This window comes from Saccostrea cucullata, unplaced genomic scaffold (assembly GCF_032062105.1).
Source record: "Saccostrea cucullata isolate Sc308-1 unplaced genomic scaffold, CSIRO_AGI_Scuc_v1 ctg12089, whole genome shotgun sequence".
In the NCBI taxonomy this organism is placed as follows: domain Eukaryota; kingdom Metazoa; phylum Mollusca; class Bivalvia; order Ostreida; family Ostreidae; genus Saccostrea; species Saccostrea cuccullata.
This window is the reverse complement of record NW_026922943.1, coordinates 55-10,000: the sequence shown is the minus strand read 5'-3', so window position 1 is coordinate 10,000 and position 9,946 is coordinate 55. Positions and strand designations below refer to the sequence as shown.

Below are 9,946 nucleotides of genomic sequence, written 5' to 3'. Positions count from 1 at the left end.
TAAACATCACAAAAGCACCCCAGGAAGTAGCCTCCTATGCCCTGGAGAAATAGTTCCTGTCAAAAAACTTTATTTATTTATAGAGTAGATAAAATTTCCTAGGCACAGGTACCAGAGTTGTCAAACTGGCCTGGAAGGAAATTAAAAAAACTCTCAAAAGAAAGGAAAATCGGCTTAATGTATGGACCTACAATTGACTAAGTTCATTTTGATTGGTCAATTACCGGTGTGGTACCCCTAGTCGCCTTGAATCCAGTCCTGTCTTTCTGAAGAAAACCAACTCCGAGCCCGATGTAAAAATCTTAGTAGAGAAATGAGAATTTGAATTTTGCTGCCTTATTATGTTCCCCAAACGAAGTTTGGGAACATATTGTTTTTACTCTGTTTCTTATTATGTTCCCCAAACGAAGTTGGGGAACATATTGTTTTTACTCTGTTTCTTATTATTATTATTCTTATTATTATTATTTTTCTTCCTGGGAAAATTTTGTCCGCGAGTGATCTTGTAAACTACACATCCGACTTAGGTGAAACCTTTTTAGGGTAAGTAGGCATGTTATGTAGATTTGCGGAATCAAGGTCATTTTGCGCGCACGTGCTCGCAAGAGCGCGCACGTGCAAAACTTAAAATGACCAATATATAATGGATATAACCGTAACTTTTCTATTTTGTGACGAAATGTTTTGAAACTTATAATGTAAGGATATATTAGTAGTATGCACAAGATGACACGGTCAAAATAGCAAGATCGCACGCTCATGCACGTGCGCTTCGTTCTGATTGGCTGAAACTAAAGTCTCAATATCTTTTTTGTCTTTTGATAAAATCATTTGAAATTTTGAACATAGTCATACATTAGGGAGATCTACAGCCTGTAATATAAGATTTATCATGACAGCATGTGCATGCACATGTGCTTGCAAGAGCTCGCACGTGCAACGCGAGAAATGTCCAATATAATTGATACAGACGTAACTATTTAAATTATTGATGAAATGCTTTGAAACTCATATTATAAGTATATATTAGAAGCATAGACAAAATGACATGGTCAAAAAAGTAAGATCTCACGCGCATGCACGTGTGCTTCGCTCTGATTGGCTGAAATTAAATTCTCAATATCTTTCTTTTTTCTTGTCATAATCCTTTGAAATTTTGAACACAGACTCATATTATGAAGATCTACAGCATGATATATAAGAATTTTCATGAAAGCATGCGCATACCCGCGTGCTGCAATCTGATTGGCTGAAACATTAAATGGCTATATCTCCTTTGTTTTTTGACGAAATGCTTTGAAATTTAAAACATAGTCATGCATTAGGATATCCTACAATATGATAAAGAAAAAAAAATCATGAAATCACACGCATGCACGTGTGCTGCAATCTGATTGGCTTAAACTTGAAATGGCTATAACTCCCTTGTTTTTCAACCAAAGAGGATGGGATTTAGAATATAGATAGATATTAGGGACTGCTACAAGAAGGTATGGTCATCATGCACGTGCACGCACGTGCGTCCATTTGGAACGAGTGAAATGAAAAATACACTTGAAAGAGTGATTTTTCTTACTTTTTGACTGAATGCTTTAATATATTGTATATTAAAATTTGTAGATAGTGTAGACAAGATGATGTGATCATAACGCACATACATTCACATGCGCACGGGTGCAATGCTAAAATTTGAGTATAATTGGTATCCTTCTGAGAAAACGTTGTTAAAGTTAAAAATGCACAGAGTTTGTCTTATTTAATGAAGCGTACAGGGAATATGGCACCAAAAAGGAGTTGGGGAGCGTTTGGGGAACATCTGTAACGGTTCCCGTTACAATTAGCACTAGTTATTATTATTATTATTCTTTTTTTTCTTATTTGTTCTCCGGTACTTTTTTGTCCGGAAGTGTTCTCAGAAACTGTTCACCCAACTGACCTAAAACCTTTTTAGGGTTAATGGGTGTGTAGTGTAGGTGTGCGGAACGAAGGTCATTTTGCGCGCATACGCATGCACGTGTGTGCGCGTGCAACACGTGAAATGACTTATATACTTAATATAGCTATAACTTTAACATTTTTTAATGAAATGATTTGAAACTCATTATATAAAGATATATTAATAGTGTACATAATGTGACATGTCAAATTAGCACGAACTCACGCGCATGCACGTGCGCTTCGCTCTGATTGGCTAAAACAAAAATCTTAGTATCTTCTCTGTTTTTTGACGAAATGCTTTGAAATTTAAAACATAGTCATGAATTAGGATATCCTACAATATGATATAGAAAAAATTTCATGAAATCACGCGCATGCACGTGTGCTGCGATCTGATTGGCTGAAACTTTAAATGACTATATCTCCTTTGTTTTTTGACGAAATGCTTTGAAATCAAAAATATAGTCATACATTAGGATGTCCTGCAATATTATATACAAAAAATTTCAAGAAATTACGCGCATGCACGTGTGCTGCGATCTGATTGGCTGAAACTTTAAATGACTATATCTCCTTTGTTTTTTGGCGAAATGCTTTGAAATTTAAAACATAATCATTCATTAGGATATCCTACAATGCGATATAGAAAAAAAATCATGAAATCACGCGCATGCACGTGTGCTGCAATCTGATTGGCTGAAACTTGAAATGGCTATAACTCCCTTGTTTTTCAACCAAACAGGATGGGATTCAGAACAGAGATAAATATAAGGGATTCCTACAAGAAGGTATGGTCATCATGCACATGCACGCACGTGCGTGCATTTGGAACGAATGAAATTAGAAATACACTTGAATGAGTGATTTTTAATACTTTTGGACTGAATGCCTTCATATATAGTATATTACAGGGAATATGGCACTAAAAGGGAGTTTGGGAGCGTTTGGGGAACATCTGTAACGGTTCCCGTTACAATTAGCCCTAGTTTTTTTTTGCAATAGCTGCGACTGTTCATTCCAGTAATAACAAACAAAGAAAGCATTTTATTGTTTATATTTATATCTATTTAAATAATCATTTAAAGTAGGATTAAAAAGATTAATTATTGCATTAATGATGCGAACGTCTTTGTACGTTTCATTGATGGAACAGCCACTGATCAAGAAATCTGTACAGGGGACATGCCTAGTGTAGTTCATGCACTGATTAAGGCAATGGGTTTTCTTAAGAAATAAAGAGGAAATATTCAGTGGATGTAAATATTTCACTATATTCATAATTTGTTATATCTGTATAAGAAATTCATTATTAAATTCATAGAATTGGGGATCCAAGATAACTTCGCAATATCCATGAATTCACAATATCCATGTTCATACTAAACAAGTTTTACTGTATTTACAAGATCTTAATAAAAATAAGGCTACTTAATGAGCTATGTACCTCCTTGTCATAAGCAATGTTTTCTTTATCACAAATCTCTGTCAATCTCTCACTCAGCACTTGGTCTGCTAGGGGTTTAAACCGGAACTTGGCACAGCGGGAGGCTATTGGTTCTATGATCCGACTAACATAATTACAAATCAGGCAGAATCGGGTAGATTTACTTTCTTTCTCCATTGTTCTTCGCAGTGCTGCCTGTAGAAAAAGATCAAATCAATCAGATGCTCTATTCAAAACACTGCAAAATCTACTTTCCCGTAAAATATCACAAAAAATTAAATGCTTCTCTTCAGAGACTTAAATTTATCAAGAAATTCCTATTTTTTAAACAATTTTTTTCAAATTTTGAATGAAAAAGGTCTTACAAATATAAATTACTTATGCCTTAGTATCTATTTTTGTGCTTATAGCTCTTCCAGCCACTGATTATAATAGTGACTTTGTACAACTTTTTGTAATTTTAGTTCTGACAGCATTGTGTCCCTTTATGTATCTGTTAATCACTCACCTGAGCTGGGGATGTCATGGAGTCTGCCTCATCCAGGATAATAATTTTAAATGGAGGGCAAGGCTTCCCACTGTTAAAAAAAACTACACTTGTATCTACATAACATCCACAATAATGATTTTAAATGGAGGGCAAGGCTTCCCGCTGTCCAAAAAAACATGAGTAGAAGTTGGTGTACAGTATCTATACAACATCCAGGATAAATGAATGATTTTAAATGGAGGGCAAGACTTCATGGGATAGGTCAAAGTCAGAAAATTTTAAGAGTCAAAGTACTCTCCCCAATATTTATCCTACAACTTCCCCTTGCATTGACTTAATAAATATAGCCTAATAAACCCAAATTCTTGATTTTAACACACTTGAATCTACACTACCAGAGGATGCTTCCACTTGAGTTTCATCTATCCTGGTCCAGTTGTTCTTGGATAGAAAATTTTTACAAAGATTTTTCCTATGTATTCCTATGTTAAACTTTGATCCCCCTCTAAGGCCTCACCCTACCCCCAGTGGTTTTGATTTGAACAATCTTGAATCTACACAACCAGAGAATGCTTCCATATAACTCTGACCAATCATGGCTTTGCTGTTCTTAAGAAGATTTTTAAAGATTTTCCTATGTATTTCTATGTTAAACTTTGATACACCATTTTGACCCCACCCTACCCCTGGGGGTCATGATTTGAACAAACTGGAATCTACATTACCAGATGATGCTTCCACTTGAGTTTCATCTTTCCTTGCCCAACTGTCCTTGAGAAGAAGCTTTTTAAAGATTTTTTCTATGTATTCCAATGTTAAACCCTATCCCTGGGGGTCATGATTTGAATAAATTTGAATCTGTACTACCTGAAGATACTTCCACATGAATTTCATTTTTCCTGGCCATGTAGTTCTTGAGAAGAAGATTTTAAAACATGCCATTAATTTTTTACTAATCTATAATTATATCCCCTTGGAAAAGGGTGAGGCCCTGCATTTGAATAAACTTGAATCCCCTTTACCCAAGGATACTTTGTGGCAAGTTTGGTCGAAATTGGACAGATGGTTGTTGAGAAGAAGATGAAAATGTGAAAAGTTTATGATGACAACGATGATGAGGAGAACGGAAAAATTTTGATCAGAAAAGGCACAGGTGAGCTAAAAACATGGTTACTGCCTTGAAATATAAATATTAGTTTATATAGAATTGACATCCCTAGTATTAAGTTATACAAAGTGTTTTAATTTTATCTTGAAACAAAACTTTTATGTCCTAAAATCCTATCTTACTCTGGTTTTGTTCCACTGGCAGTAGTCTGAGCAAATTTCTTGACTTTCTCTCTGACAACATTAATTCCTCGTTCATCGGAAGCATTCAGCTCCAATACTCGTAACTTCATCATCTCTGTTCTGTAAAGCAACGGCAATGACATAGCAAAAATATATACAGTACATACATAACAACTTTTTTTTTTACACAAAACAGGACTTTGCAATTTTAAATAGTATTTATTTCTTCACTGATAGTAACAAAAAGGTAAACTTTGGAATTTAAAACATCACAGATGTCAACTTCTGTCAAGTTTTCTCTTATCTTGTCACAAATATTCAAACACTCATTTACTGGACTTTTTATATAGATAATTTTTTTCAGCACTAGTTTTTCCAAAGTTTGCATCACATAATCCTGTACTTAATGTAGGGATATTTTTAAAGTGTTGTGTGAGTTAGTGTGTTTCAGACTTGCCACATTTGCATATTTCATGAACCCACCTAGTGCTTCATGAAAAATAGGCCCAAAATGAAGTCTGTGTAATATACACACCAGTAACTTAGAAACATGTTTTACATCTAAATTTAATATAGGCCTATTTTGATATGTTTGAAAGCTTATAGCAAGTGTTTGAATTCCTGGCCTTTCTTATTGCCTCAAATTTTTATACTTTGGCTCAACACCTCTTAATTCTCATTGTGATCTCCCTTTAGCGGTATATTCTCTGTATATGTCTACATGTGAGTATGTACACGTAAATGGCATTCAAATCAATTTCATAGTTAATTAATTAGGAAAAAACACAGCAATAAACAATATAGATTACATAAGCCATTCCTTCACAGGGACATTAACATTTCAAGTGTTGTCAACAGTCTTCAATATCAATTACAGTTTCCTTGTTTAACAGTTTGAGGTATATATTGAAGATTAATTTGTGCGTGCATGTATTTGTGTGCAAATGCATGGAATTAGAAAAGACTTCATTAGAAATGATTAACAGTATATTATAAACCAAAATTACGATTCCTAAACTAAGGTGCACAAACTAAACAAGATCATTTTCTAACACTTTGGGGTGTTTCAATTGCACATTATAAACATTCCCCTCACCCCCCTTTTTTTTTTAATGAATCAGTATTGTATATAAATTGTGAAGAATCTTTTTTCTGTTGTCTGTGTAATATTCAAGATTAAGACAATGAACAATATCTCGTTAAATACCTCTTATTACATGAAATTAAAAATTTTTTACAAAATATACATTACAAAATACAAATTTTCACACAAATCCATGCTATAGTCTCCAAAAACAGGTCCAGAAAAAATTATGCTTATATGCAGACAGATGTTCTGAGAGGTGGACATGCTGATTCTAATAACTCTCCCTAGACTTTGTTCGTAGGGGGTATAGGATCTCTAGAATTAACCTGATGTTGCGTACAGGAATCAGATAGCAGTTATCTAAACAGAAAGATGTTCTGAGAGGTGGACATGCTGATTCTACAGGGATTTTTGTTACCCTTTGACTCCAGGGTCCGGGGCCGTTAAGATTGGGAAAAATAGCGATATTTGGTTGAAATTGGGAAAAATGTCTTCATACAAATAAAAAGGAAAAAACAAGCAAAAGTCAACTACTTAATCTTTTTTTTATCTTTAATTGTATGGAACTAGCTTCAATCGGCTTTACTGATATGAAATAATAGTGGCTGTTGAAGTTCAGAAGCTTAAAAATTGCAAAGCCGCAGAGTATGATAAAATTGTAAACGAACATATTTATACGTTGTCATCCTTTTTACCTGTATTTAAGAAGTTCATTAAAAATAAAATTTGACAGTACGTTTGATCCCGATGAGTGATTAATCGGTACTGATTGACCAGTTTATAGGAATAAGACTCAAGAGCGATTCAACCTAGCCTGAAAATTACTGTCTGAGGCAAACTGGAGAGACTGCCATGATGCACATTAACTTATTAAATAATGATCCTGACTTTAATTTTTAAACGTCGATCCCGCTTTAAAAACATTCGTACTATTCCAAATGACTTCTTGGATGGCCGTACATCGCACATATGGAACATAACACCTGTTTTTCATTATTTTATTTTAAAAATTTACAACTTAATACTTTTTTCATATTGGGAATTTTTAGGTATAATTTTGGGAAAAACATGCACTTTTCAGCATTGGGAATGGGGCCGAATTTCAGCCCCAGAGAGACCTTAAAAAATTCCCTGTTCTAACAAATCTCCCTAAACTTTGTTCGTGGCGGGTATAGGATCTCTAGAATTAACCTGATGTTGCGTACAGAAATCAAATAGCAGTTATAAAACAGACAGATGTTCTGAGAGGTGGACATACCGATTCTGATAACTCTCCCTAGACTTTGCATACATGCCAACTTTTGAAAATTCCCATGGGGGATTTTGCGCGTGATGACAATTTTCAAAGCTTTAAATTCGCGACATTTTGTCGTGAAAAAAAAAATGATTATGAAATACTTTTTTTTTTATTATAATATTGATAGCACTTATGAATACAAAACAATACAAATTAAAGTTTTATTTTTCCAAATTTAAATGTCTTTGCTTAATAGTTGTCACTCTGTTCTATTAATTTACATTTTGTTTCTGGTATGTACCCTTAAAATCAAGTGTCACTTTATTCCCTATAAGTTAGTATATAACAGTGCATCATTAATTTTATCTCACACATGAAACAATTTAGAGAAAAGGGCCTAATTAAATCATGAATTTTTTAACACAAGCCCCACCCCCACCCATCCCAAAGAAAAATCAAAATTGTAAAAGACTACGTCATGAACATGATAAACTTTTGCAGTCTTGGCAGTGCCATATGGGTCTCTGGTATTTCCTTGACATATATGTAACAAAGAAATACAATGTACAATATGAGTAGGATCTATGGGAGAAAGAGGGAGGGGATTCAGTGTACTTAACATGAGAATATTATTTAATCTAAATTATTTTCAATATTTTTTTAAATTGACAAACTATACAATATTTCTAATATTAGCAGTTAAAATCAGCAGCTATATATGCTTTGAAATTTTCTACTTTCGTTTTCAAAAAACGATCTTTTTGGATTCCTATTTTATTGTTTGATTATCATTTCATTGACTTTAATTTTTGTTTTTAATACAATGACTAATAATTTAAGCCCTAAATCTATGTGTTTCACTTCACATACCCCTTCAAACTGAAAAGATTAATCCCCTAACTGCTCCAGGCTATAAGCTACCTGTACCTGGACAGCAGCGTGTGCGTTGACGCGAGATGTGATTTCCTGTGCCTAATTAACTCTGCATGCTAAACAAACAATGAAACTTGAATAAACAACTCTGATATTCTTATCCCGATTGACAAAATTCGGCGGTAGGGAAACTGAAAATCTGAATTTTTTCAAATCGGGAAATTGGGGCAATTTTTCTCTCCCGATTGGGAAGGCGGGATGAAAGGTTAAAATCGGGAGAATCCCGCCTAAATCGGGAAAGTTGGCATGTATGACTTTGTTCGTGGGGGGTATAGGATCTCTAGAATTAACCTGATGTTACGTTATATAAACTATTATAATAAGACCTTTTAGTCTGACATTGTCTATAATCCTTACCCAAATAGAGAAAAACAAAAAGCATATAAAATATTATAGTATTAAAGGTCCCTAGTATAACCTACTGTTGTATATAGAAATCCTTACCCAAACAGAGATCGAGCTGCGGCCAGGATGGTGGACGTTTTACCAGTTCCCGGTGGTCCATAGAACAACAGATTCGGAAGCTAAACAAACCATGGAGGAAATTGATAAATTATAAGACAAATATGGCACCTAGAAATTTATTCTTTTAATTTATTGTTTGAAAAAAAAACTGATAAATAATTCAACATTATCTTATCTAGCATCATAAAATGCAATATTTATACATAATATTATCAATTCAAAGAGAGCTATAGCAATACAATTTTACAGCGTTGTTGGAGAACTTACATCTGATCCTTCTAGAGATTTTTTAAGGACAGCTACGACCTCATCCTGATAAGCTACGTCATCAACGGAACGTGGACGACTAAAAATGGAATATACATTATAAATTTTTATCAATATCATGACTGTAAATTTAAACGTGACTGAAAAAACAAGCACTTTTTCGTTCTTTCCAACAAAATTGTGTTAATATACTGAAATTCTCCCTCGATCATTTTTATTTATGTAGTATCATAATGATTGAATTACTATTTTTCAACCCATGGAATGTGCTTCTGTTTTCCCTTCCCAACTTTGTCTGATGTTTCCGGTGTTTTGGCATCTTTTGATGATGTTCCTGCTTCTCGTGGTTTAAAAAATGGGTGCATTTTCTGAAAAAAAATGCATTAATTTTGAAAAGTTGAATAATGCATCAAAATGACAATTTATATACATATTTGTTTGTTTACCAGATAAAAAAAAATTCAAATTTAGCTTTAAATTATTAAGCAATTCAAAATAAGAAAATTCCTTTTTTATCAAAATTTCTGTTCTCAAGTTACTCATTAAATTGATGATTAAAATTTAAATAAATATAAACATAACATGAAAGTTTTTAAGGACCCTCATTACACTGCACACTGTGGCATTAACTGAGACCCTTTAACAGATCAACTAAATTAATAAATGAAAAGAATCAAATACAGTTTATCAATCAATAATACCAGGTTGAGAGCACTCGCCCAAATGGGATAAAAAAGTCCATTTGGGATATAATATCCCAAATGGGATATAAAGAACGAGGGCACTTTTGATTGG

The 9,946-nt window shown here is 33.7% G+C and overlaps 1 protein-coding gene across 1 annotated transcript; it reads right to left on the bottom strand.

The window, feature by feature from the left end:
* Positions 1–3,382: 3,382 nt before the first annotated feature.
* On the bottom strand, positions 3,383–9,516 carry LOC134262847 (replication factor C subunit 4-like; the record flags this gene model as incomplete). The annotated part of the gene is made up of 6 exons (XM_062745174.1): positions 9,398–9,516; positions 9,152–9,230; positions 8,864–8,943; positions 5,163–5,282; positions 3,891–3,960; positions 3,383–3,577 (listed from the first exon to the last, which is right to left on the bottom strand). Coding segments are annotated over exons 1-6 (663 nt in total), but the record flags the coding sequence as incomplete, so codon positions are not given.
* Between the last annotated feature and the right edge of the window lie 430 nt (positions 9,517–9,946).